General features: G+C 41.4%; 2 protein-coding genes across 3 annotated transcripts in view; one reads left to right on the forward strand and one right to left on the reverse strand.

The window, feature by feature from the left end:
- Positions 1-518: 518 nt before the first annotated feature.
- Positions 519-14,904, reverse strand: zmp:0000000991 (platelet binding protein GspB). The gene is made up of 5 exons (XM_005946002.3): positions 14,767-14,904; positions 10,130-10,248; positions 9,869-9,998; positions 7,203-7,248; positions 519-6,467 (listed from the first exon to the last, which is right to left on the reverse strand). The coding sequence occupies exons 1-5, from the start codon at positions 14,877-14,879 to the stop codon at positions 1,323-1,325; spliced, it is 5,553 nt and encodes a 1,850-aa protein (XP_005946064.1). The 5' UTR covers positions 14,880-14,904; the 3' UTR covers positions 519-1,322.
- A 74-nt stretch (positions 14,905-14,978) lies between these two features.
- LOC102297370 (receptor activity-modifying protein 3) overlaps positions 14,979-27,668 on the forward strand; it is a 40,000-nt gene continuing 27,310 nt past the window's right edge. Inside the window, exon 1 of one of the 2 annotated variants that reach the window (XM_042213608.1) lies at positions 14,979-15,049. Coding sequence is in view for 1 of the 2 variants with exons in the window: in XM_005946003.3 (XP_005946065.1) it covers positions 19,781-19,832 (52 nt within the window). In the remaining variant the exon portion in view is untranslated. Of the gene's footprint in view, positions 15,050-18,705; positions 19,833-27,668 lie in introns of those variants that run through there. The other variant, XM_005946003.3, reaches the window with a different exon arrangement.

The raw sequence follows: 27,668 nt of genomic DNA on the forward strand, positions 1-27,668 counted from the left end.
GAAGAGTATGACACACGACGTGAAGCAGCCATGCCCTTCCCTGGTGATGTCATGGCTAATAACACAAAGCAGATTGTGGCATCTTAGTGAGAGTCTCTCCGGGAAAAATTCGACATGCATGGGAGAGGAAGTCTGGGATACAAGTACACTGCCAGCAAGAACTCTAATGGATGTTTTATCTAATGATCAACACACAGTGTGTTGACAACAAAAGGAAACACCCGCTTGAACAATGTGCGACCGTTGAACAGCCCCACCTAGAGCACACATTATTTTAAGAAATTAGCATCCACCAAAGCGCTGTGATTGATTTGATCACTGACGTTCCCTACAGACTGGAATTCACAACCAAATCTTTTGTCATGCCAATTATCAACATACCTTTTCACTTAAAGCATGCGAGCACTGCAATGGACAAAACTAATGACTCAAGGACAAATCATGCCGATGATGGTTATATAATCTGACATAACAACAAAAGTGTAACCAAGGTGATGAGAAATCCCCAAAACATCAGGTCTTGTTAGAAATATTACATTTATTTATAAAATAGATATATTAAGAATTTATCACTGTGCAAATAAGAGCAGGCACCGTATAGAGCACTTTATAAGGGTGAAAACAAATGTTAATCATATCAAGATTATATTTCATCCCTAAGTACAAAAAAAACCATTTTAAACCAAAACTCTTCCTGTTTTGAAAAACAAAACAAAACAAGTGCTAAGAAAATATCAGCTTTACGATTAGAACATTTACCAAAAACTAATTTCATTTCTTAAACATAGCAGAACAGAGATGATGGAATATCATATGACAGCACATTTATCCACGTTACCTCAGTACTTATTGCTACCTACTAGGATGAAATGCAAACCTAAAGACTTGTGCAAAAAGCCTAAGCTTACAGAGTAGTTTGTTCTTTGAAACAACTACAAAGATACAGCATATACCTCACTAATGCCATGCGACACTCAAACTATAAATGTCTATTTGTTATCCAGGAATTACAGGTCTGCATTCAAATACAACATATGGTACATACTTAAAACGTATTTAAACTTATGCTGATAATCCATGCTTACTTGTATTGTGTATATTTTTACCCTGACCACAACAACCACTTCCGAAAACCAAATCATGCAGGATACCTGGTGTCCCGACTGAGCTCAGGTCTCAACAGAGTGAAAAAACACAAAACAAAAAAACAAAAGCAGGAGAGATGCAGATGTCATTACACAGCAAAAGATTACAGCACCTCCTTTATCCCCTCCCTCATGGATGTTTCAGAAACTTGCATTTTTAAAGCACTTGTTCTGCTTTTACAGTTCTGTCTCTTTTTCTCCCTCATCATCTGTTTCTAAGTAGTATTCGTCATCAGTTGTTGTGTCCGAGCTGCTGTCTGATGACTCATCAAAGGTGCTGAGGCTGGATACATAACCTCTGGAGGGCAAATGCCCCCTGGACTGGCTGTCCCCTGGATGTAGTACTCCTGGCGAGCTAGGAAAGGTCGGAGAGGAAAGGCTGGGTGCTTTGGACATGCGCCTGGACACTGGTGACAGAGGAGGTGTTGGAGGAGGAGTGGGCGGGGCCTCTGCATCCCACACAAACTGGCAAATGTTCATGTTTGGACTCCGGAGGTGAGCAGGCTTGGAAGCTGTAGCATTTACATGTTGAGGAGAGTCTCCAGAGCTCCAGTTTGCCAAGCACCTGGTAAGCGATCGAGGCAAAGATCTTGATCGCATTTTACCAGGATCACTTGGGAAATATGATTTTCGACCATCCTCAGAAGCCTGAAAGTCATACACTGTGCTCCAATCGGATTTGACAGACCACTGATCCAAATCTCCACTATTACCTCCACAAGAGAAGGCAGACTGAGAGAGGTCACCCACACTCATGAATCTGGATCCTGTGGAAATACGTCCCGGTCCAGAGGGTCGACTGGAGAGAACAGAACTCACAGAAAAGGACTTCCCAGGCTCAATGCCATACTTTAAGTCTGCATAAGAGGATGCCAAGTTTTCCTTGTCATGTCCTGGGCTCACACATGGAGGACCTACGGATGCCCGGCTTTTTCTTGGAACCCCCAAGCTGATCCCTTCTCCGTGCTCGCACGGAGAGGAGCATTCTCTGCGGCGGTGCAGCTTTGGGCTGTAGAAGACGCTGTCGTCTGTTACATCAGACGAGGAAAATGGGGACATTGGTGAAAGAGAGGAGAAGGGAGAGAATGGACTCCTGGGGCTAGGTGTGGATCTCCTGAATGAAGCTGGAAAAGCTGGACTTCTACTGGGACTTGGATCTCTGGAAGAGAGGCTTGTTGCTTTATAATCTACTTGGTCTTGTTCAAGGTCTAACTGGTCAACTGTTGGACCGTGGACCGTCAGATAAACTGGGCCTTTCTTTTCAGAAATTTGTTCTGCACAAGCATTTTGCATGTCACGGTCTGTTTCTAGAGATGATTTTTCGGTCCAGCTGGAATGCTGATTTCCAACTTTTGTGTTTCCAGCAGCCGAGGACGGTATCAGAATGTATCTATCTTGCGTCCACCTGTTCGAAGCCTCTGTTTCCTGATTGTCGTTCAGCACCATTACTTTCTCTGGCACTGTTTCCTCTGGAATTTTGCTACTCTCAACACTCACATCGCTCACATCGCTCGATCCGCTAACAGAAGGTGCTTGTGAGGTTGACCATCTTGTGCTTAATTTTTGCTTTAGTTTGCTAAAGACTTGGTCTACTTTGTTGTTACTCTTGGCCCTGTCTGACTCTGACCTTGTCAAACTGGAGTTTGGTGTACTGACGCTCTTCTTCAGTGCAAATCGGCTTCTCTTTGTGTTTTGTTCATTATTAACGTCCACTGAGAAAAACCTGCTTTTCCCCATTATAGTCTCCTTCATGCTTTTGCTGGAGTCTTCTGTCTCCCGGGACTGACTCTCTGTTGAGCTGCTGCTGTTGGAGCTCTGACCTGAATGACGACATGGTTCACCTGCTGCTCCTTTACTCTGCCCTGTCAGGGACTGTTGACCAAATTTGGTCTCCATGGAAACCGGCGTGTTATTGGTATGCTGTAAAGCATTAGGTGTGGTGTTTTTTGCGGCTGTCGATGCATCTACTTTGGATTTAAGGCTGTAAACCAGTGTCTCAGTTACATATGTGGAGCCGTCTGCCTTATCACCTTGCAGGGAAGGAGGTCTGATGTGAATTCTGTTGTCTACAAGTAACAGCTTTCGCTCTTGGCCTTTATCTCCGCTGTTATTGTTGCTTGCTCGATCAGCTTCTGAAACCTCAACATTTGGACTTTCTTGTTTGGGAGGTTTCTTTTGGAGGGGTAAGGACAGGGAAAGGGAGGGTCTGGGAGGTGACATAGGAGGTTTGGATGTGGATAAGGTCATGACTGAAACTGGGTCAGTATTTACAGAGAGATGTGGGGTGTAATTTGACTGGGAGGGTTGTGAGAAGAGGGTTGGTCTGGTCGTTCTCGTCTTTGTCCCCCCTTGTGTCATCCTTGCGGACATGAGCGTGGAGTAAGGAGGAGAGCTATAACGAACCTTATAGCCACTTGAAAAGTCAGGAGGGAGGGAGACAGGAGCTGAAGTACGGCACTGAACTGTGCCAGATTCCACTGATAGTGTCCTTTCATGCCTTGGTGTGGGCAAGTCCTGTCTTCCCTGGTAAAAAATCATAGTATCACCAGCTCTTTGCTTGCTTCGCTCAAACTCCCTGAATGCTAAATCAGCCGAGTCAGATGATAAGGATCTATACTTTCCTGGTTTTTCCACCTCAGTGCTGGAGGTCTTGGGTTTAGGGGGACAAACAGAAGAACTTGTTGAACTGCTCAATCTCAGAAAGGAGAAGATGGATGGAGCATTTCGCATGTGCTTAGATGTAGCTTGAGGGGTCGCTTGGACTTCTGACGACTCTGGCTTCTCCACAGCGATGGACTCTGACTGTTGCAGATCCACTGAGTCATCCCATGTCACTCTTCTCACTTTCTTTTTCTCAAGTTTCTTTGGCTCTTTCTCTGAGCTGCTGGAATATTTCCCCTCTTTTTTAGGGCTTGAAGTTTCTGAAGTGGAGTTGGTAATAACTGGGGTTGCAGGAGGCGTTAGGAGAGTGGAGACAGTGGCAGAGGTAGGAGAGGTAACGGCAGAGGTGACAGCAGGACTGAGAAGGGAAGAACTTGAGGCAGTGGTGGCTACAGGGTGGCTGCCAGTGGCAGAGGAAGAAGAGTTGGAAGCAGTGGCGCTATAGTCTTTTTTGGAGACAGAACAGACTGTGGAAATCAGACTGGACATACTTTTAGGGTGGAAAGGTTTAGGAATGGAAGCATAACTTCTTTCAAATCCAAGAGGTGTGGCAGAGGAAATGTTGGTAAATTTTGTTTTCTGGGACAAAGAGCCAGTGGAGGTTGCATATGCCGAGGTATGAATATTGGTCTGAGAAGGAACAGACTGAGAATGGTAGGAAGGACTACTTTTCATTTTTGAGGTTTGGGGACCAGAGGCATTTTGAGATGTATGAACTTTACCATTGACAGTACTGGTGATATCAAGAGAGAGCGGTGTGCTGATAAACCTGTGTGAGTCTACGCTGTGAGGAGGCATGGGGGTGTTGTTGGGTTTGGGTGGGAAATAATTATTTTTGTACTTGCTGCTGCTCTCTGTGGGTGTATCTGAGCTCCTGGGATTTTGCAAAGCAGATGGTAACTCAGACATATTTGCTGTATATGAACTATCGGTTAAATCATATTTGCCTGGATCTTTAGGTTGACACAGTGTTGTTTGTGCTGTAGCTCTGCTAATTTTAGAACTAGACAAAACATCTGGCACACTGTGCGGCTTTGGGTATTCTCTGTTGTTTACATTTGAGCTATACTGGTCCTTGACAGACCTGTGCAAATCACAGTCAGGTGAATTCCCAGCATTTCTTTGTCCGAGATGGTGAGTTCCTCCCTGTGCCCTCATAAAAAGGTTCATATTACCTGTGCAAACTGACTCTGCTGTGTTATTGTTGTCTCTGTTGTTGTTGACCGGACTACCCCTGCTTTTGTTATCAGGCTGACTTGGAGATGTCATGTCACTATTATTATTGGAGGGTGGAATTAAGGTTGTGTTTGGCTTGTCTTTGTTGTTGGTTGTGTCTTTTGGGGTGAAAGGGAAACTGCTTTCCTGGGTAACTTGCTTCCACCAGGAAGTTTGTTTCAGCGTGGTCCTTTTAGGAAAGGACTGGGTTTTCACTTGGGCAGAAGAGTCAAATGGGGGCTGTCTGGACAAGGAGACTGGGGTCTCTGAAAATAGAGTTTTACTTCTGTCCCTGTAGTTCTGTTGACTTTCTGATGGTCCTTTACCTAAAAATGTCTGTGAGGATGTGAGACTGGACTGAATCCTATTTATTGTCAGAGACTGTTGGACAAAGGGTTTGCCGTCTGCATTTTTGTCCACTGGTAAAGGTGCAAAGATGAACCTGTCAGAGGTGCTCTGCTCTCTCAGGCTGGAGGGTGATGGGGAAAGGACAGGGCTAGTTTCAGTTGTCCTGTAAGAAATAGATGATGGAGAGAGGAGCGGCTTTGGCCTCTCTTGTTCATTATTATTGAGAAAGCTCTGTGAGAGATTCTTGCCACCGATGTTGCCTCTCCTTAAAGAAAGAAGTACGTTGCTGGTTGTTGGTTTGGAGCTTGAAGATGAGTGTCCACCTTGATGGACAGTTTGTGGATTTTGCCTTTGTTCATTTTGGCTCTGCGATACAGAGGCACTGGTAGCTAAAGTGCTTAAAGAACCTCTGTCTATTTTTCTATTGTCCATCCTTCCAGAGTTCACGTCCAAAGAAACAGTTTTAATCATTTCCCTTTTAGATTCCAAGCTCAAAGGATCACTTTTAGTTGACCAGTCCACTGTGTTCCTCCTGAGATCTGAAAATGGAGGCCTCAGTTGGGTTCCCAGTCCACCTGTAAACCCCCTCTCCACACCATGTTGGCTCCGAGTCTGCTGAAAACCACGGTTTGCTGCAGCACCTGTCACATCTTGCGTATTTCCCTGGGCTTCAGAGCTGCCGGTTCCATCAAATCTTTTGGAACGTCGCAGTCGGCCACTCCAGTGAGGAGCGAGAACCGTGACCATGGAGGAAGACAACATAGTTCTGGGCGGGTCAGCTAATTCCTGAAGACGGTCTGCAAGGCCTTTTGTACGGTCCTGTATATTTCCCTCTGACTCAGCTCGAGTTAGAGATCCAGTGTAAGTCCTTGGTTGTGATCCAAATGGAAGTCTGTGCAAGGCATTAAGCTTATGTGTCCCAAAGTCACTATTTGAACAAGCCTGAGTTCTGCTCAAGTCCCTGGTAATCTCCAGTTCATTGCAATCAGCAGTGATGACCTTGTCTTTCTCCTTGGCTGGAAATGGTATTACCTCTGACAATCGATAGATGCTGGGTGCCTCTATAGAGGTTTGTGATGCAGACGTTCTTCCATTAATCTGTTAAAATAAAAACTTTTACTGACAGGACCCACTTTTTGCATACTAAATTACAATTTTCTGAACACCTGCCATCACCAACAATTAAAATCTTAATACTTTAAACTTTATAATATTTATAATATAAATAAAAAAAAGTTCTACAAAACAATTCCTATGACCCATACTAGGATATTCAATAACATATATTTGCATTTGCCTAGCTGTATCATTAAAGTCCAATGATTTTCATATTCACATTAAATTTGGGCTTATCATATTATACCAATGCAAATTCTGTGCACAGGAATGTAAAAAGCTTTCTAACTTTGACAGCTAGTGATCAATGGTAGCAGCTTTTCAGAATTTTAAATTGCCTGCACTGAGGCCCAAGCTTTTCTTGAGTGTCTGTTCCCATGCAGTAGTTATTTAAGAGATCCTTGACAAACAGGTTATCTTGAAAGACATGAAAGATTAGCAGGGAAACACACTCACAAGGAACACAAACACACCCTGTCACTTATAACTGTTAAAATAACAATGAATCTAAAACCATATTTTTAACATGGTGTCACCATTGCTTTATGTGACTTTTCAAAGATTTTTAAACACTTGAAACTTCTGATCTGTACTTTTGATTAGATTCTGGATTCTGGATCAGTGGGAGCAAAGTTTGCAATTTCACATTTGGTCTATATCAGGTTTACACTGTGCGTGTGTGTAATGTGCTTGATTCTATTAGACTATAGTCTTTACCTGAAAACTGCTGTCCTTGATCTCAACTCGCTGTGGTTCAATCAATCTGTTGATACAAAGAGAAGACACAGTGTATTAGATTTATGGGTGCATGCTGCAGCTGCGACAGTTCTGTGAAAAAGGAAACTGAGACATTGTCACAACTTTCTAAAATAATGCACTTTTTTAGTGTTGCAGGGCAAATTTTGTTGCATACAAAGACACACACAACTGGGGCAATCTTTGATTTTGTTAGTGGTGAATGTGCAGTGTAAACTTAATTTTTCTTAATTTCTGCTACAAGTCTCATTTCTGAATGTCAGACGGTCCAACTGTTTTGAATGAAACATTAGAGGGATTAAATCTAGAATTTGCCACAGCAATGCCGATCGACGGGAACGTTCGCATTCCTCACATCAATCACCGTCTCTAAACACAACTTTCTCACCAGCAGATGTAAACTAAAGTCACACCTACTAAGCAATCATGCAAACACTTACTTACTTTTTTAAATTGATGTGGAACACGTTGTACAAGTACAGTTCACACACAAGTTGTCTATATAAGGCCATGTTGGACTGACATGAACGCAGGTAACTAGTACACAGTGAAAGGGGGCGTGGCTTTGACATAACCAATAAAGCGTGTTTGATCTGAGACCTCTGCTGACAGGCTTATCTTATTCTAATAAAAACCTCTGACACAATGTTATAAGCAGCTATTATATAATGTTAGATTAAACTATAGAAAAGGTAAATATTTTCCTGAGGCAAAACCAAGGCAACAAGTTTCACCTAAAATAACCTCAGATTCTCCTGCATGACTGATTTAAGGAAGTTTCTCTGTATAACAAATGAAACCACAGGTAGATGATTAATAAAACATGTCACATTGACTTTGAGAATGTAAATACAGACTTCCACACATAGGATTGCAAGAGCTACACATCTTCTCTTCTTCCGAATTCCAGAGGAAACACTGTTTAAAATATTTTAAAACAAGAAAAACAATGCATTCGTACTACTGAGACATAAGCTAACACACTTTATTAAGCGTACGTCCGCGTTTATGCAAACACTTGACTCTTCCAGGTCCTTTGTCTCAGACTAAAGAATGCAGACACAGCTCGTTTACTGATTGACAGGATGTTGTAAATCGAGTGATTAAAATGTGATCAGTGGCCGGCGTTCCTCTTTGCAGACCTCAGAAACAGTTTGTGAGATGTAGATCTACCGCTTATTAGGAGACACACTTGGAAAAAAATGTAGGGAAGATCAGTTCAGTACACCTCAAAACACACAAGGAATCAAATCCCAGGGTTCTCTGATATGTCTCAGTCATTTCAAACTCTGAAGGCTCCGCCCATGGGTGTGTCTGAAATAGGGTGGCACTCGTCCCTCCCTTAAAAACTTTTGCTTCATTTAAGTATTTACAGGAAATCTATATTTGTGTAATTTGTGTAATATTGCATTATAGATCAAGTTATATAGCTTTTACTTAAGTAAAAAAAATGTTTCCACGTTGCAAAGCAACTATCCATCACAATACTGTTTAAATTCTTGTGCAGCTGCACTTTTCACATAATAAATCTACAATAGGACGCAGGGCTGTGTATGAGCTTGAAAATTGTGGTTTCTACACCAGTTTTCCACACTTGTTAATGTCATACAGTAGGGCTGCAACTAAAGATTATTTTGGTAGTCAACTAATCTGCTAATTTTTCTTTGATTAGTCAATGAATATTTCAATAACTCTTTTCTCCCCTTCATGTTGGCAAACCTCCTGTTCTAGGTTCTAGTACCTCACCTGCTCAAGTCTGTCCACCTGTGAGGTCACCCTGTTGTCTCGTCCCATGCTAACCATGCTAAAGATGCTCTCTGTCAAGACTTCAGCCAGAGGTGCAGTGCTCTTTACAGGACAAACTCATCTATACACCTTTGCTTAATACTAGTAAAACAGAACAATACAGAATTAGAAATCACTAATTAGTAATAACTAATAATTTGGTTGCATAGCATAGTGTCTCAGATTGTGTAGTGTTCGAAGCCATTTAAACTCTTTATATGTATAATTAATTACTGATACGGTCCAACCCACAGATTAGCAACCTAACGTTAGATGGAAGAGGTTTACTATCCAGAATAAATGCTCATTTTAATTTGAGAAAACAAACAAACAAACTAGGAGGCAGAGTAGCTAATCCTGTTTAATGCTTTACTATCACATTTCACTCATTAGCTAACAAAACTGAAAAACTGTGTTCACATGGCAAGCATCATCCATGGGAAGTTTCTGACAGGTAGGCTAACATAAACACTACTGTACAATCATTTACATAAACAAGGTATAAATGCGACACACTAAATTAGCTCTCTAAAGCTGAACCATTCATAGTTGATGTCATAGCTCCAGGGAGCTCGTTACAAAAACACATTGAGAAGGTATTTGTGTATGATGTGTCGACAATAAGATTTTGTCCCGATTAATTTTTATAACCGACGTCATCAATTATAGTGACGAATTGTTGCAGCCCTATCATACAGACAGATGGGGAGTAACATGATTATGGGATGCTGTCCTGAATGCCAGAGCAGAACAGACTGTTCACTGACGTGTGCTCCAGAAACAAAGTGTCTAAATGAATCTAATCAAGGCCAGTCAGTAAATGTATCCCTTCCCTTGCTTACCTGTATAAACTCTTGCTGTGTTTTATGCCTGGATTAGTGGAGAGTCTGAGGACGTGGCAGGAGGTGAAGCTGGACTGCTGGAACTGGATATCTGCATCACCACAGGAAGAAGTTTGGTCCTTTCTTAGTGCTGCAACACATTCAGAATTCAGTGATTATGAGGTGTTTGCAGCTGAAACCCAAAACAGAAGAGATTCTTGACTTAACTTTTTAAGAGCTATATCTTAAATGTGCGTATGGAGTGTCAGATGCACGTTTCACCTTTGTGTGTTTCCTTCTGTGTGATTGCTGATTGGTGAGAGAACTGCTCAGCTGGGCGTTTGTCACCATGGCGTTCCTCCTGCTTAAACGTTTCACCAAATGTTTCATCTTGTTGTTCTCTAAAAATAAATAAATAAATGAACAAATAAAAACTTGATGCAAAATAACTAAACTTGAACTCGATTATTCAATTTTTGCGTTGAGCATTTTCTCTCTGCGCAAACTCAACACTTTGAAACATTTTTTAGTAATAATGTCTGTTCATCTGTCACACCGAGAACGGGCTCTACAGAAAGACAGCCTTCCTTGTTCTGCTTCAAAAAAAAAAGATAAAGATAACTACGTACTTTTTTTCAACAGCTCCATCAGTGGTTTCATATCTACCCACCAGCAGTCACAGGAAGTTAAGAAGAATTTATCCTAAACTGGATTTCACACAAAACCCTAAAACTACGTACATACTCAAAAATAAAGAAGCGATGTGATTCCCCCCTTTAGTATGATGATGACTAAAAGCAGCATCACCAGACACAGTAATACTGCAATATTTTTACCAATGTTATGATATTATTGCAATTTTTTTTTTACAATTTGCGATTTGCTTAGCATTCCAATGATGATTTATCACCTATTTCCAAGTGCAAATTATGTCCTTTATTTTTTTTATGCAAAAAGAGATCGTCACTGTCAGTGTATAGTTCCATCTACAACATCTTTTCCTGTCCACTCAAAAGTCTAAAACTCAAAAAGAGCCGTATTATTATTATTGTTTGGTCCGCTGTAATCTAGTTTCCGCAGCATGAAATCAAACTGAGAACTGAAGGAAATTCAAGCAGCCGTGCTTCTCTCATCTCATCATTCCGGCAGTGCTGGACCGATAAGCAGTGGTTATATAACTATTCGGCATCTCGTTCCACACTTTCTGTTACAACCAGGGTACAGAGCTAACACACCCACTCACTCAAACATGCATATGCACATTTACTGCCGCAACCCAACGCTGAACCCACGCTGGCGTGCCAACTACCGATCACGATGATGACACCAGAACAAAGATGAGGCGGTTACTGAAACAGAAATGTACGTGTCGCTGCAACCTTTGTTCGGTAAACAGAACAAACGAAATGGCAACAATTATCTCTTACAGGACATTCTGGGATCACTTTCTCTATTTTTATTGCATTCAGCAGTTTGGAAGTGGATGGAAATTGTTGCTTAGGAGTCTTTATCTAACCTGTGGTGCTTTTTGTGATCACAAAATGAAGCCCTTTGATTTTTTTTTTTGTAATAACATGGCACATCATAGAAAGCTGTAGCTCTCACTATCCACCTTGCCTTCAGGGGCCACTCATTGGCCTCATTAGAGTGCTGGGAGGCGATTATAAAAGCCTGCCACGACATGACATGAGAGAGGAGCGGAGAGAAAAGAGGAAGGCAGGGAAGGAGATCTTCGCGCTCTTCTACAGCATTTCAGAGCCAAAGATAACACACCTTCAGTGAACCCCAACCAGCTGCAGAACTCTTCCCACATCACGGCTGTGTCAGTGCTTATCAACCTGTAAGAGCCCTGGTTGATAAGTGACAGGTCTGTGATTAGTGATCACAAGCACAAGACCCAATTTAGAAAGTATATTTTTAATTTATGTGACTAGTGAAAGGTATATGGCTTTTCTTTTAATCATTATCTGCATCACTAGCTCCGTGGTTACATAAACATGTGCTGATTTGTCCACCTGAGGACGAAGGTACAGCCTGACGGCTGCAGTCACACAAACTGCTGAAGTAATCATGAAATCGATCGAGCACTGCGGTGCCTCCAGACCGCTACCACCACGTAGCTCCATTAACTGAAACAAACTTAAAAATGATGTACGTGGACTTTGGTGCCACTTTGAATGGATATTTTGTTTATTCCCTGATGGCCAAGAGTTAGGACAAGGACATCAAACTCATCATCACATACAGCCTACACTGATTCACAAATTATTCACAGCAACAGTTACACCAAGGTCCTTTATATTAAAATAGAAAACATAAGATAATATAGGAAAAATAAATACAATTTTGAGAAATGGTGATGCAATAAATGAAAGAAATCTGTCAGCATGATTAAATCGTAAACAAATGTATGAAATTGCAATTATAATTATAATAAAAATATATATAATTATTAAAGAAAATGTTTGTGAATCACTGAAAATGTTTTTTTTAACCCAATGTAAATAAATAAATAACAGAAATGTTTTTAAAGCTTTTCTGTGGGACAAATTGGAGTCATTGCTTGGCCCCTGGGCCTTGTGTTTGACACCCCTGACTTAGGAGAACAATTCAATAAATTCAATAAAAACATAAATTGCATAATCTGATTAGCCAGGGATACAGTAGGGTTAGACATGGCGTTGTCACGGGCTAAATTTTCACTGTTCCCTTTCAGTAGATGGAATGTAATAGCTCAATACTAAGGTAGTTATTTCCTCTGTTAATTGAGCGCGTCCTGGATATCAGTTCTGGCTAAAATCGGTCCGGCTGCTGATTGATACAAGAATATGTGTTAAGACATGCTGAAATACCTCACCTACGAGGCATCCCTGAGGCGTCCTATTCAGAAATCCCAATCATCTCGACTTGTATTTCAGCTATGAATTTTATTTTATTTTTTTTACAATTTATTTCTTCGTTTTTCACAAAATTAAATGACTGGAAAAATTATTGCTATTGGCGTCAGATATTGGCTGTCCTACAAAAAACACGTACTGCCTCAGAATTTCACAATTTGTGCGTTCCTACGTTATTGTCTTTGAATAATTAAAAAAAAACTGTGGCAAGTCTTCACACATCCCCAGCTGTCACTGGGTAGTTTTGTTCAGCCACGAAACGCTCCAAATGTGAACAACTCAAGATGGAAGAAATGCCAAATGCTTAGTATTGGTACTTTTGAAAATATGACTTGAAAACGTCTTTACTGAACTAAATCTTGGTAGCATGCTCTGGTTAAAAACCAGATGGATTTGAATCCATGTTGAATAACTGAAGTTATTTTCAATTGCAATTATTCAAATTGCTTATTCAACTTACAGATGGTGTATTTTTTTTTTTGCTAACAAGAAGACAAATTAGCAATTTCTTTTTCAGTTTAGCTGAGTTGTTATAAACTGTCCAGGATGACCGTGTAAATGCATGAAATAATAAATCTATAACCTCATGTGTAGGCATCAGCGACCTCTGATCCCCTGTCTGCAGATGCACAATGCTTGTGCTACCCCGTGCTGTGAATTGGGACTCTGTTTGTTTTGATGGCTTTGCGAGCTGATGAGTAATGCAATTGTAATCCGTGAGAGACTCTTTGAGCCACAGTGTTGTGCACAGAGACGCTCGTAAAATTATGTTGGTGTGTTCCCTTCACTTTAGGTCAGCTTTGCTGTGGGTGTGTGTCCATATCTGCCAACTAACACTTACATAACCGCAAGGATCCAAGTGTGGGTGTGAACTCAGCACTGACAATCACATGTGATGCTCCAACTCCGGCAAATGATTTACACCTCAAACTTCTATTTCAGGTTCACCTAAAGACAACTTAATCACTTTGCCTCCATGCAATGTTGGCCGAGACAAAGTGAGACTTGTTCTTTTGCTGCCACGCCTCGAGTCCCTGTCAGATTTCCAGTGGTGTTATTTATTTTTCAGCCCATAGGTAGGAACAGAGTGGATAGACTTAGGAGGAATTAGCAGGAGGATGTGGAGATAAACAGAGGCAGAGCCGTGGACATGCACAGGCAGCAGGAGTGTGTGTGCCTCAGAGTGAACTCTGGGCCTGGGTGTGCATGTATGAGCTCGCCTGTTAAGATTGAGAAGCTGAGCTGCACAGAAGTACAACACTGATGATGCCACAGTGTGTGGTTTAGTTTAGTCAATGACAAAGGCATGCACCCACACACGATATAAAAGGCAGCTCAGCTTGATAACGCAGTGAATTCATAAGTGCATTCAGTAAAAAAGGAAGAAGCATAAATCCTATGCTCAAAAGCTCCTTTCATTACATTCTGCACTCAGTCTTTAGAAATATGCTTGAGCCCAGTCGTGTCACGTTTCATGAGTAAGAAAAAGAGCGTGTCACCAACCAAAAACCCTGTTCAAAACTCTAACGCCCTGCATCCAACCACCCCAACGGAGCATCTACACGGTCGTTACATCAATATGAAGTCGTCATTTATACAGAACAGCACATAACACACAATAATCACTGATATTACTTCTCTTCAAAAAGTTCCACCCGCCTCTTTACTCTGTTTAAAGCAGCAGGTGGGCGCAAAGCAGCTGTAAACCACGTATAAATGGCGAAACGAGTGAAATATCTCAGTGCCGAATACGATGCAATAATGTGATAAATGTTCACAACGGTTCTCTCGGCTGTGAGGTGTTTGTGCGTTTCAAGCACACCGCTGCTTCTGTAAAAATAGATGTTTTTTAAACGCGGTTTGGCACGGAGGCTTCTCTTTCCTCTCGCTTCGCAGTTAAAAAGGCAAAACGAGGCTAACACGGCATACAGGAGCGGCTAACATGTCGTTTTAAAAGCCTCATAAATACTAGATAAACACAGGGTGGTTGGTAAAGTTGACTTTTGGGAGCTTTCCACCTACCTTGCAGTTGTAGCCCGTGTCCTTGTTGCTGCTGCTGCTGGTGGTGTCCCGTACAGAGGCGTAGCTGTCTCTCCTCCTACAACTCTGAGCTCTCCTGCGTCACTTGTTGACATCCTATTTTAACCGGTTAAGTAAGCCTTCAGCATTCAGACTGGATTTAGAGAACATCTTAAAAATTTGGTGCGGAATTTAGTCCAAACTTCCCTTGAGAACAGCCCAGGTACCTGTGACCGGGAGAACCACTCACTGCTGGTTAAAGGTCAACTCTTTCCGTGACGGACAGGTGAGCGGCGGGCAAATGAGCCCGGGCAAACAGACCTGCTGCTGAGGCTCTTATCTAGAAACGTCACCCACTTGGATCATTTCCTTCTCTGGTCACTTTGAGGAAAAAACTGCCATTAATGCTTTCTGGCAGCATGCCCTGGAGGCACACCTTTGAACAAAGAAGGAAAGTACTTTTACAAGGCCCTCTGTCAGGCGCGTTTGCAGGATTATTTTGTAATGGGGTGACAGTACAAAGAAGAAAGAGAAATCTGAATAGCTGATCAGAAAAAGAGTGTACAGTAGAAAAATTGGATTACAGTACAGTTGGCAAAAATTTAATTTTTACTTGAAAGTCATAATCCTGCTTAATTGGCCTAACATTACAAATGTCCATAAAAATGTCTTCAAACTAATCTAAGGTGGAGCCCCCCATGCCCAAACTGCTGAACGCACCCCTGCATTCTGCAGACCTTGTGCTATGTGGTAGAGGTGGAGCAGATTGATCCAGATATGACAGCATTGTTACTATCCTGGTATTGGTATATAGGATTGATTCATTGTTTCTAAGCCCAGTATGTAGCCCACTGAACTGTGTTACATTAAATAGGTTTTTTTTTGGAAATGAAGAAAATATACTTCAAACAGACACTATTGTGTGATGTCATGTCTATTGTATTTATAGCCTATAGCACATTTAATTAACAAGTTTCAAAATGCATGAAAAGCTAAAAGGTGTGGTTAACTAATTGTTGTGAGAAGTAAAAGCAACAGTGATTTTGTGGTCGGTAAAATGTGTTCAGAAATTTGCAAACTGATGATGATTCATCTCACAAATCCTGACACATTGCTCTCCCCTATATGAGCAGGCTTTATAGGGTAAAGGTTTTGGTATCTCTGAGAATTCTGGCCTTGTATTCACTTGATATCGGATCAGTGCCAAACAATGCCTAACTCTCCATTTGAGGTTATTTATGATACAAAAACACACACTTAGGTTTATTCTTTCAATTTCTTTGAAAAATAGTATTGCAGTCATTTTCCTGTTGCAGTCAGTCCTTGGGTTTTTCCAAAGAGGTGTTCTGGGTTATTTGTTCTCGCACTCAACAGTTTTCTCTTTCCATTTCTTTGCAAAATCATTTCACATGTGGCTTTTCTGGTTTTTTGTTGATTCATTGTTCGTCCTTTCAGGATCACAGCTTTCACACCAACTGCCAGAAACGGTTTCTGCATGGATAACAGCACCATCTTCCTGCTCTGCCACACTATTGTTGCAACATTTTGTTGCCCATGTGAGAAGGAATGCAGGAGGCTGTTGTTTGTACAAGGATCAAAGTGAAAATGTAAATTTACTGGTGTCAATCAACGTAAAACCAAAAGCAAAATATGAAAATAAGCTGCAAAAGGTCTGGTTAGTGGGCTAAAACCTCAAAAGAGTAGAACCAGTTTCAGTATAAATTAAAGGTGCAATGTGAAAAATCTCACCACTAGATGTCAGTAGTTCACTGTCAGCTAAGTTCTTTTTTCTTACCCCTGCCAAGTGCATAATCCTATCTACAGTAGTTGCTGTAGGACAAATAACTGTCTGCCATTCATCTGTAGTGAGTTCGGTTGTCAGTCTGCTGTTTACCTCAGCTCGCAGTATTTGCCCACGTCTATTTACTCTGGAGGAGGCTGTAAACCTTTGTGAAAGGAGTCCCAGTTGATGAGTCAGTGAAGCTCACTTCTATCCAATGACAGCAGCGGTGAGGTGAGCTGTTGAGGATATCCTACATTTTTCTGTAGGTCAAAACTGATATTTTGCAGCTGTTAGCCTCTGCTAGATGCTTTTATCCAGCACAAATTTTATTTGAAATAGAGCTACCGTTGTTGGGCACGTAGCAAATAAACTCTCATTTGATGTGAGAATTAAATCAAACTGGGTAGGCGTTTATAATAATGTCACACTATTCAGCTTTACTAGGGTATTAATTAGGCATTAACAAGTACTTAATTCATCATTGTTATAGCATTAATCTTCCTTCATAAATACCAAAATTCTGACTATGATTGTTGCTCTCAGTGACGTAGCAGCAGTGATAGCTGCTCACGGTGTAACAGTAATAGATGGATAAACATATGTGTATTTATAAATGACACAATAACGAGGATATTGGTCGCCAGTCTCTAGCCGAATACATAAAACATAAGTAAGCAGATATCCATTTTGACCACTATATTTAACACGGCATCCACAAACCGTGCCTACTCCTATGTATTTTCAATGGATTAATAATAAGCTTATGACAATTCAATTCAATTCAATTTATATAGCGCCAAATCACAACAAAAGTCGCCTCAAGGCGCTTCATAGATACAGAGAAAAACCCAACAATCATATGACCCCTATGAGCAAGCACTTTGGCGACAGTGGGAAGGAAAAACTCCCTTTTAACAGGAAGAAACCTCCGGCAGAACCAGGCTCAGGGAGGGGCGGCCATTGCTCGACTTGGGGAGAACATCGCATAACGGGACTTCGCCGGGTGGACTATAAAAAAGGAGAGAAGTCAGACGCGAGGCACAGTGGTGTCAATCAGAATTATGAGGAGAAAAATACATGCTGTGGAAGAGAGACAGAGGTTAATAACAGATATGATTCAATGCAGAGAGGTCTATTAATACAGCGGTCCCCAACCCCCGGGCCTCGGACCGGTACCGGTCCGTGAGTCGTTTGGTACCGGGCCGCGAGAGTTGAGGCTCAGGTGTGAAATGTATGGTTTTCAGGGTTTTTATCGGTTTTCAGCGTTATTTTGTTATGTTTTTATCGTTTACTCGGTTTTCCTGGGTCTTTTCACGTGTGTTATGAATAAATCTTCTTTTTTACGTACTATACGGCCTAAAAACATAACTACGGCTACCCCAACAACCACATAAATAAAATATGATCTTTTATTTTGTTGTATTTATTCGCGACACCTTAAAGGCTCGGTCCAGTGAAAATATTGTCGGGCATAAACTGGTCCGTGGCGCAAAAAAGGCTGGAGACCGCTGTATTAATACATAGTGAGTGAGAAAGGTGACTGGAAAGGAAAAACTCAATGCATCATGGGAATCCCCCGGCAGCCTACTCTATTGCAGCATAACTAAGGGAGGATTCAGGGTCACCTGGTCCAGCCCTAACTATATGCTTTAGCAAAAAGGAAAGTTTTAAGCCTAATCTTAAAAGTAGAGATAGTGTCTGTCTCCTCGAATCCAAACTGGAAGCTGGTTCCACAGAAGAGGGGCTCGTGAAAAACTGAAGGCTCTCCCTCCCATTCTACTTTTAAATACTCTAGTAACAACAAGTAGGCCTGCAGAGCGAGAGCAGAAGCCTGCCTCTAATAGGGTGATATGGTATCTACACGAGGTCATTAGAGATGAAAGGAGTAGGGGCTCGAGTGATTATTTAAGATCCGTTGCATATATGTGAGGAAGCAGACTATGTATGAGATTCAATGTCATTGGAATTTAACAGGAAGCCAATGAAGAGAAATCTGCTCTCTCTTTCTAGTCCCTGTCAGGACTCTTGCTGCAGCATTTTGGATCAGCTGAAGGCTTTTCAGCGAGTTTTTTGGACATCCTGATAATAATGAATTACAGTAGTCCAGCCTGGAAGTAATAAATGCATGAACTAGTTTTTCAGCGTCACTCTGAGACAGGATATTTCTTATTTTAGAGATAGATTTAGAGACAATCCATCAGTTTGTTAGAAGACAGTAATCAGGGTATATTTATGAGTGCAATAACTATTTTTTATAGTCTAAAAAAATAATTTACTGCACCTTTAGCTTGCAAAACAGAGCTACTGTTAGACCTTAACAGTTAACTACAGAGCAATGCCAGTACTCTATTCTAATTAAACTGGCTGATCCACTTTGTTAAATAGACTAAATGGGGGGAGGCAAAAGGGCTTTCCGTCAAAATCCTTTAAATCCACACACAATCAGGACATGTTTAATTTGAATTTGAGTGCGCTCGACTGTTGCGTAATCTTAATGTTACACAAGGCTTTAATCATTTTCTGTTTTTAATCCAGGCAGACTGATTGAGAGTGCAGTGTGAAAAGAAACCATACGAGGTCAGTATTGCTTCATCGAAAGAAAGTTTGGGTCGTTGTGACCTAAAGTGGAGCAACATTTAGACCATCGGAACTACACGATAATTAAAACGTACAAATATGACTATTTCATTTCATTTGAAAAGACTATGAAAGCTCTTATGTGATCATGTGTTCAAATACAGAATAGGCCTATTATTGGAGAGATGGTGGTGGGGAGGTGACCTGCTTTTATTTGCTCCTGATGAATCCTTATGTCATTTACATATTAACTACAACTACGTCTCACTTTTAAATGTCTCCAGTCGCCTGCTGAGAATTAATTGGTAACCACTGTGTGATCCGGTGTGACTGCGCCCCTCCCCTCCCTCCCGAGGATGCAGGACGGGTTTACGGTCCTGAGTTCTGACTCCTGACGGCACAGAGAAGCTCCGCGATCATCACGAGGACAGTCCATAATCGCGCTCTGGCATCTGATTTCTTTCTTTTAATTTCTTTCTTTTTCTTCTTTTTTTTCTTGCGCCTTTTCTTCCCCCCTTAAAAAACACCCTTCTTCTCTGACAGCATGAAGGAACTCGCTCTTTTGGGATAATTTCAAGTATGGATCGCTTCAAATGTACATTTCCGCGGAGCTGCAGCTGAGCTTTCGTTCAAGTCTGACTGGATTCTCGCAGCGTGATGGATATAAATGAGTTCGCGGTGCTGAAACTTTTTGTTGTTGGGGTTTTACGTGAGTATTTGATTGATTGTTTTTATTTAACTATCATTGAAATCTCCTCCTCATCCTGTCTGAGCTGTAACAGAAATTGCTTCACATAAAAACAGCTCTTTGCAGCCAGAGTTGTTTTCCATGTATCTTCAGATATGCGCACTGGAGCAGGATGCTATTCTCTGATTCCGTGCTGCACATTTACACCTGCAAATGCAAATACCCCTGCGTTGGTCTGTTATATTAATGCGCTCCTCTGCACTGCCCAGCTGCAGAGCGCACACAGTCGTGTTCTCTAGGAAGTGTCAGGAACATCTATCATATCTCATAACTCATGCACTGAAGGGAGGATAAGCAGTGTTGCATCACGGCATCATGCCCCAGTGGACAGACCTGACCTATATATCAGGGCCAGTGTTTTTTTTTGTTTCTTTTTCTGGTACAATAAAATCATGTATGAAATCAGGTTTCCGTGGGGTGCCAAATGTAGATGTTCTGATGGATGGGTTGCGTTTTGCTCTGTACTGACAGAGTGCTCAGTGGTGGCTGCCATCAGTTATAATATGAACCTCAATAACCTGCTGTTGTGACGGAGCCCTTTTGACAGCCTATAACCTATAACAATCAAAATCAGGGAGGTGTAATCCACATAATGACTCGGTGATGAAGAGGAGTTCAGTTGCAGAGACTCTTTCCACGATCTATTGAGCTGTTATATTGTTTTGGCACCATCTTGACACTCGCTGAAAATACCCTTCTTTTCTAGTAGCTACCTCTGTACACCTGAGGTGGATAAAAGAAAAAAAGCTGTGTCTAACACACTGCAGAAAGTTCTTTTTAATGACATTTTAATGCCAGTTAAGCTTGCTGTATGCTGAAGGATGTGGTCAGTGTCTTGCCAGGACCTTCAGCCCACAGTCCCCTGGACCTCTGCCATGTAACAGCTGTCAGCGCTGTAAGGCCAAGAAAAACTTAGATGGACATTTTCTGACAAGATCATCCTTCCAAAATTCCCAGTCTGCTGCAATAAAAAGCCAAAGAAAATTAAATATTATTATGCATGCACTCAGACTGGAGAGATGGCGGAATAGCCGCAGATGCTGCTACAACAAGTTATATTCCCATGATGTAAGGACGCACAGCAGCGGTTTCCTGTGACAGCTCTTGTCTGCACCAAAAGATTTTCCCATCAAGCTCCCTATCAGGGAGACAAAGCAGATGCCGTGCGTTCAAAGAAAACCCGAACACACTGCACTGAGTCGCCACCAATTGTTTTCTTTTAGTGGAGGTCTGGCGTATTGGGTGCAGCCGAAAGTAGAGGAGAGGGTCCCCATCTGTGCTGCAGAAAGAGAGTGATTCCCCCTGACTGTGAGGCATCTGCTAAGCCCAGTAAACAGTTATTCATACTTTCTGACAGTGAGGGGAAAAAGCCCCGAGGCCCCTCTGTTTCAGCACCATGTGAAGAAGAAGAAACGAAGAAAAAAAATGCTGTGAAGGTGTGTTTTAAAGCTCTTTTAAAATGCTATTCATAGACCTGCTGGGAGATGGAGCTCTTTTTTTAATGCATGTGGCTGCTGTCTTATCATCTAGACGAGGCAGACATTCACTGCTGTTTAGGAATCAAGAGAAGTCATTTTTATTAATGCTGACTGCTGAAGCAAATAAGGAATAAAGGAAAATGCAACTTAAGGCAAAAAAAGAAGAAGCATAGTTTCATTACAGTATTTTCTCACCATTCACTGACAGGGAACCAACATTAACCATGTTTTTACAGGCTCCCTCAGCTCTAGCTCACATTATCTTCGAACATTTAGTGCAAAACTGACGTGACAGAACAAATAAATGCCACTGCCACTGGTCAGTGTCATCAAGGGTGGTAGCAGTCAGCAAAGCCAAACTCAGCTTAGACCAGGCTTAGGCTGAAATATTTGTTTCATCCCTGGGGTGAATAAAAAAAAATTAAGCTTGTTTTTGTTTTCTTGTCAACATATTCCACAAAAAGCCAAAGCCAGCTGTTGGATTTGAGTTGACTTGACTGATTTTGAAAATTATGTGCTCTGATTAAAGCCGCTTCACCATGGTGAAGCTGGTCCCAAGAGCTAAGCAGTGTTGCGCCTGGTTAGATGGGAGACAGCCTGGGGATACCAGGTGCTGCAAGACTGTGGGTGGTTCAGGAGAAGGAGAGCTCTGAGGTGTTTTCCTTCGCAGTGAGAAAGTATGAATGGGGTAAGCAAGTTGTAAAGTAGTTGGAAGTTTGGTAGTTAGATCCCTGGCTCTGTAGTCTGCATGGGGAAGATACTGAAACATTTGATGTGCATGACTTTAAGGCAGAGAGCTCTTACTCTTAGAAAAGTACTCTATGTGCTTTCATGAATGAGCCATGTTACATACAGAGTAGAAAAGCACTATATAAGAACCAGTCCGTTTACCAAAAAAACCCCAACCTCTTATTTCTGAAGCTAAGTGTGGCTATTAAAAGCTCACTGGCTTATTTGATATCATGGTATTACCTTAAAACAAGGTTGTGAAAAAAAACAAACATGTTTTGAAATATATGCTTTTCACAAGATCCAGTCAATTTAAAAATAATCCCGTGTTCTTAGCAGAGATGAATGGCCTCAAGCTTGACAGTAACACGCTGCTAGTTTTCATCTTTTTATGAGATTTGTTAAGAAAAATATCGGTTACAATAGTGAGACACACCAGCTGTTCCCACAGGTGAAGTGTCATAAGACTGTCCGACGCTGCAGTCCTCTGCCGGGTTAATCTGACGTCATTATACTCAGGAAAGGGCACGTTTGAGTGAAAACCGATGGTGTGAGAAAGCTTTCAGTTTTGCTCGTGAACGAGTCGCTGTTACTGCTCAGCTGTAACAGCGGTGACAGCATGTTCAGAGTGTTGTTAATCTTTCAGATGCCTGTTAAAGTTTCATGCACCATGAGGGGCTTGAACTTTGTCTCCCCGCTCATCCTGCTCATATCAAAGTCTAATGCCGAGGTCTTCCTGAGTCCGGGCTACTGTGCAGTGTTGGTGATGGACCCATTAGTCATGTCTGTCTCTTTAAGGTTTTTCACTCAAAAAACCTATTTACATGTGCATTAGTGATTCATAGATGAAACAAGTAAACATAAAGGTTATCATGTAGTAAAAATGCTGAAATGTTTTCCTTCTCACCGATCTAAATGATGCAGCCCCACAGGAAAAACTGCACAACTGAGGACTGAAGCTTAATGGAGATGAAGAAAAGCTCGATGTGCTCTTTGAGGCACAAAAGCTCCTGCAGGTCAAATAATATGAGGACTGCAAACCAGCAGCTCATTAGCTAATATTTACAGCAGCCGTCATTGCTGCTTGTTTCACAGCTACACAGCAAGAGGGCAGAGTTACCTGGAGACCGGACAGAGGGAAGGTTTCTCGCCTGCAGATCCGGCTCTAATGAGCTCGACTGGAAATGGGAAGTAAGCTGAATGTGTAATGATAGACCGACACCAGTTACTGAAGCCAGGCTTAATGACAATGTGCCATTTTATCCACAGAGGACAAAATATTTTCAGTCGCCCAGTCACTTAGTAAAAATACATACAGTTTATTTCTATAGCACATTGTTCTGTACAAGTTGTACAAAACTTTCACTACGCATTACAGTCACTAAACCGACAAGAAATATAGAGTAAAAATCAAATAAAACAAGACTGCTGAACTAGAACCGGTAAACTGGTTTTTAACAGTGTTTTAAAGTGACTGAGAGACTGAGCAGCTCTTATGTGACACAAGAAAAGCCTCTGTCGCCTCTGCTTTTAAGCTTGGATCTAGGAATATTTTAGACCAGCTAGTTGTAGACCTCAGTGCTCTTTATATCATGCAGTTGACAAAGTCACAACTGAGCCAACATCTAAAGGATTACAATAGTCTAATCAAGAGGTAATAAAAGCATGAATTACTCTCTCAAAGTCATGTTGCTTGGAGGCATACCTCACCTTACAGAAGAGCCTTTGAAATACACTTGTCTTAACAACAGATCTAATCTGTTCATCGGATTTTAAAGCACAGTGAAAAATCACACCAGTGACATGTGGCAGTAACACGTTGAGAGGCCTGTCTTAGCTGTCATACCCATCTAACAGGCTGGATTGCTGGAAGTAAATAATTTCTCTGTTGGTTTTGTTCAGATTGAGGAAGCTTATCTCCAACCATAACTGTACATCTTTAGGACAGTTCACCACAGCCTGAAAGGGAGCATGGCTGTTTGCTTGTGTCGAAGCTGTTTGTTTAGGTTTCTTCAGCACAGAAAGGGGTTTGCAGCAGCTGTGAGAAGGGATCATTCACAAGGCCTGCAAGATCTGCGATGCTGATGATATCACAAACTGTTGTATCGTGCAGATCTAAGACATTAGAAAGGGAAGAGACAGTTTAGAAATGATATAGAGGAAGAGGGCCTTGAACAGGGATTGGGTAAAGTTTGAAGGTCAATCAAACTTTGTCTTATAGTAGTTTTGTTGTATTTGTGATGATTTTGGCTACTGCTATTAAACTATGTACAGGGAAAGATTTCAGTCAAAGTAATCAAAGTCAGCTTCAGTTGTGCAGTGAGAACTGGACACATGAAAGAAGTCTGATGAAACCCCTCGAGTGCTGCCACTTGAATCAGAATGAGTTTCAAAATGGCCAAAAAAAGGAGAAGAAATCTGTGGTTGTGGACGTAGAGCCAAGAAACCTCACAAGAACTCTTCATCTCCCTCCTCATTTCATTTCTACTTGAAGCAAAACCTGGAGAATAAATTATCCCCGGCTTGCGTAACACAAGTCTGCAACAGAGCCCCCCGTGGCTTATTTGCAGCAGTGTGTGTGTGTGTGTGTGTGTGTGTGGGGGGGTTATCTGTCAGCTTCTGACAAGGAAGAAGATTGTGAAATGAAAATGATGATTTCTCTGATTCTGTTCGACATATTTTAAAACCCTATTCTGACCTTTCCATTTGGAGTCTTGTAGAGTTACTGGAGTCCACAGCTGAGTTTTTCTTGTAGTAAAGAGGAGTTTATTAATATTAATAATGCTGGGGAGGGCTTTGCTTTTAATGTTCAGACCTGCTTAATGTCTGTCCGGTCCCTTAAAGGGCTTTCAGACAGGATGTGACAACGACCTCTGAAGTTATTCCTGATGGTTTGTGCCGCTCGGGCGGTGATGAGGACGCGATTGGCCAATAGAAACCTGGCACACAAAATGAAGGAAAAGCTCATACATTATGTTTAATTTGCCTTAATTATTTGATACAAATTTGTGTCGTAGACTGTATATAAATGATAGAAGTAACCACTGTAATGATTTGTTGAATCCCATTCTGAAGCCACAAGTTCAGCGAGGACGTTTAATGTCGGCATTTTTACGCGAGATTATGTGTAATTAATGTGTAGTCACATTTCTTGAGAGGTGCATGTCAAGGCCAGGCTGTAGGTTATGGTTAAGGGTTTCAGATGGGTTTGCGGATATGACAAAGTTACAGTGCAGATTTCCCACTGACCTGTACGTCCCCAGTAAAACTTACGTGTGCTCCCAGTATATCTAAAGACTTTTTAAAGTTTCTTAACTGAGGTATTGAAGTACGCAGATTATTTCACTGATCTAATTGCAAAGTTCAGGTAGAAGTTCTGCACTGTCCTTGTACAGCTCCTCATGTCAGTTTGCTTTAGTCATGCTCTACAATGATGGGATTCATCTTTTCAGGCATCAGTTGGCATTAGTAAATTTTAAATTCTAGAATTTCCTTCTATTTCCTCCATATTAATAAATATTTGTTTTTTAGCTAACAAGAGGACTCCTGAATAGTCTGCTCACTAACCCACACACTGGTAGGCTTCACTGAAAAGATGGCATGGCTGGAGCCTAAATGTGTCTAAATGTTGTGTTTCTAAAGCTAACATATACAGGTGTAATGTGTGGGCACTGGGGCTTTAGCACATGCAACAGTCAGGCTTTCTTTTGTAAAGTAACATTAAATGGGAAATATAATGAATAATTTTTCACAACAGTCATCTTAACGTTCCTGTGTTTTCAGCACCCAGCAGTCCACTGCATTAATATTCATTCATAATACATAATTGGTTATTATAAGCTAAGTGACCAGCCGTATTCGCATTCAGAATTTGATTCGGCTAACTTTTAATTGAACACTTTTGCAGAAGGACTCCTGCACTCGTGCCATCGCTCTCTGAGGTACCGGGCACTAAGAAAGATGATCATTAAAGGTCTTGGATTCATTAATGCCCTCAGAGCACTCCGGTCTGTGCCGAGCCTCTGACTAAGCCTCTCAATTTAAAGTTGTGATAGAGTGACTCTGGGTTTCACATGACAAACTTTCTCTCTGCCTGTGTTTTCCCCTCTGTGCCTCTTCTGCTGTCCTTTCTCTTTCACCCTCCTGTCTCTCAGGCAGACAGATGAGCATTTTTTTGGCACTGTCCGTGGCAGAGGTCTCTCACAGTCCTGGACAACCAGCTGACAGAAAGAGAGCTTTTTACAGCTGCAGCCCTTTAATATAATCTGTGGGGAACGAGGCTAAATGTTAATCTGGCTTTCTTCAGCACTGTGTAAATCACTGATTGGATGCTGACATAGCTCACCACCGTGTCACAGCATTTTCTAAATTACAAGGATTGATGGAGGAATTTAATAAAGGGATTTGTCTGGATGTACACATAATTTCCTCACGTCAGATGTCTATTTATCTGTCCAGCTGTATATCCATCACATCCAGGATGAGATTTTGGCCACAGTCACCGTGGTAATGCAGTCCTCTGCTGTGTGCTGGCTTCTTACTGCAAAGACGGTGCCAAAGGGCTCTAATTAATGGCCAGGACAAGTTGACATGTTTACCACAGATCTCTGCTGTGTGTGTGTGTGTTTACTGCTGCAGTCCTTCAACAACTTTGGACATTTGAGAAAAAGTGCAACTTTTTTCCCATTCTGACTGAAGGGGAGAGAAAATTGAATTTAAAACACTCAGTTAGCTCGAGCATGAGTACCTGTTTGAATCTCATCATGGGGCCAGAGATCTCAGATTTGTCACTGAGCCAATTTTGGACTTTTATTTGGGAAGTAGAGGTGGGTTTTTTTCAGCAGACCTCTGGATTTACAGCGTTGTCTTGTTCTTTGTATCTATGCAACTGTTTTCCGTCTCCATGCCATTTGACGTTTGTTTCAAACCCGACAGAAAGTGGCTGATGTGTCCCGATGGTGTGACGCTGGTTTTGTCTTTCTTCAAATAAGAAGACACAAAGTGGCTTCAGGCTGTTTGAATCTTTGTAGTTTTGAAATTAAATGCTTGTCTGAGGTTGTAGAGTGAGGAAAAACAGATGGAAGTCTGAATTCTAGTGTGGGTTTTACAATTGAAGAAGAGCAGTTGTGCTGTTTCTGCGTGTTCCCAGATTTTTTTAATCATCACATCCATCTTCCCGTCAGCATCCATCCATAACCAGCAGCTTGCACTGATGATCTGTGTAAGGGCACAACTCTTAATGCTCATGTAAGCTGAAAATAAAGCATTTGAAGTAGATCTGCACTCAAAAATATCCTTCACCCTCAACACATGTGGAGCAATACTTCTGAGTAAAATGCAGCTGAACTATATAAACTCAAAAATAAAATCATTAAGGAAAACGCACTTGATACAAACTCAGTTTATTACTAACCGATTACATTTCATTTGACTAGATTCCATAAAATGTAACATTTTACTTATGTACGAAAATTAAATGGACACGTTTTATGTAATCAAACAGCTAAACTCAGCACTTTGGGCATAACTTTTATTTTAGTCTTGGACTCTGTTACAGTAACTTTGTATGATTTACAGTTCATTGAGTTCA

Source organism: Haplochromis burtoni, unplaced genomic scaffold (assembly GCF_018398535.1).
Source record: "Haplochromis burtoni strain Fernald_Lab_line unplaced genomic scaffold, NCSU_Asbu1 Contig_460, whole genome shotgun sequence".
In the NCBI taxonomy this organism is placed as follows: Eukaryota; Metazoa; Chordata; class Actinopteri; order Cichliformes; family Cichlidae; genus Haplochromis; species Haplochromis burtoni.

What these genes read in the sequence shown, in the direction of transcription:
- zmp:0000000991 (XM_005946002.3), bottom strand. Translation starts at nt 14,879, where the DNA reads ATGTCAACAAGTGACGCAGGAGAGCTCAGAGTTGTAGGAGGAGAGACA. An exon ending in ACACGGGCTACAACTGCAAG is followed by an intron (nt 10,249 to 14,766) that starts GTAGGTGGAAAG and finishes ATTTATTTTTAG; the next exon opens with AGAACAACAAGATGAAACAT. An exon ending in TCAAGGACAGCAGTTTTCAG is followed by an intron (nt 6,468 to 7,202) that starts GTAAAGACTATA and finishes TTATTTTAACAG; the next exon opens with ATTAATGGAAGAACGTCTGC.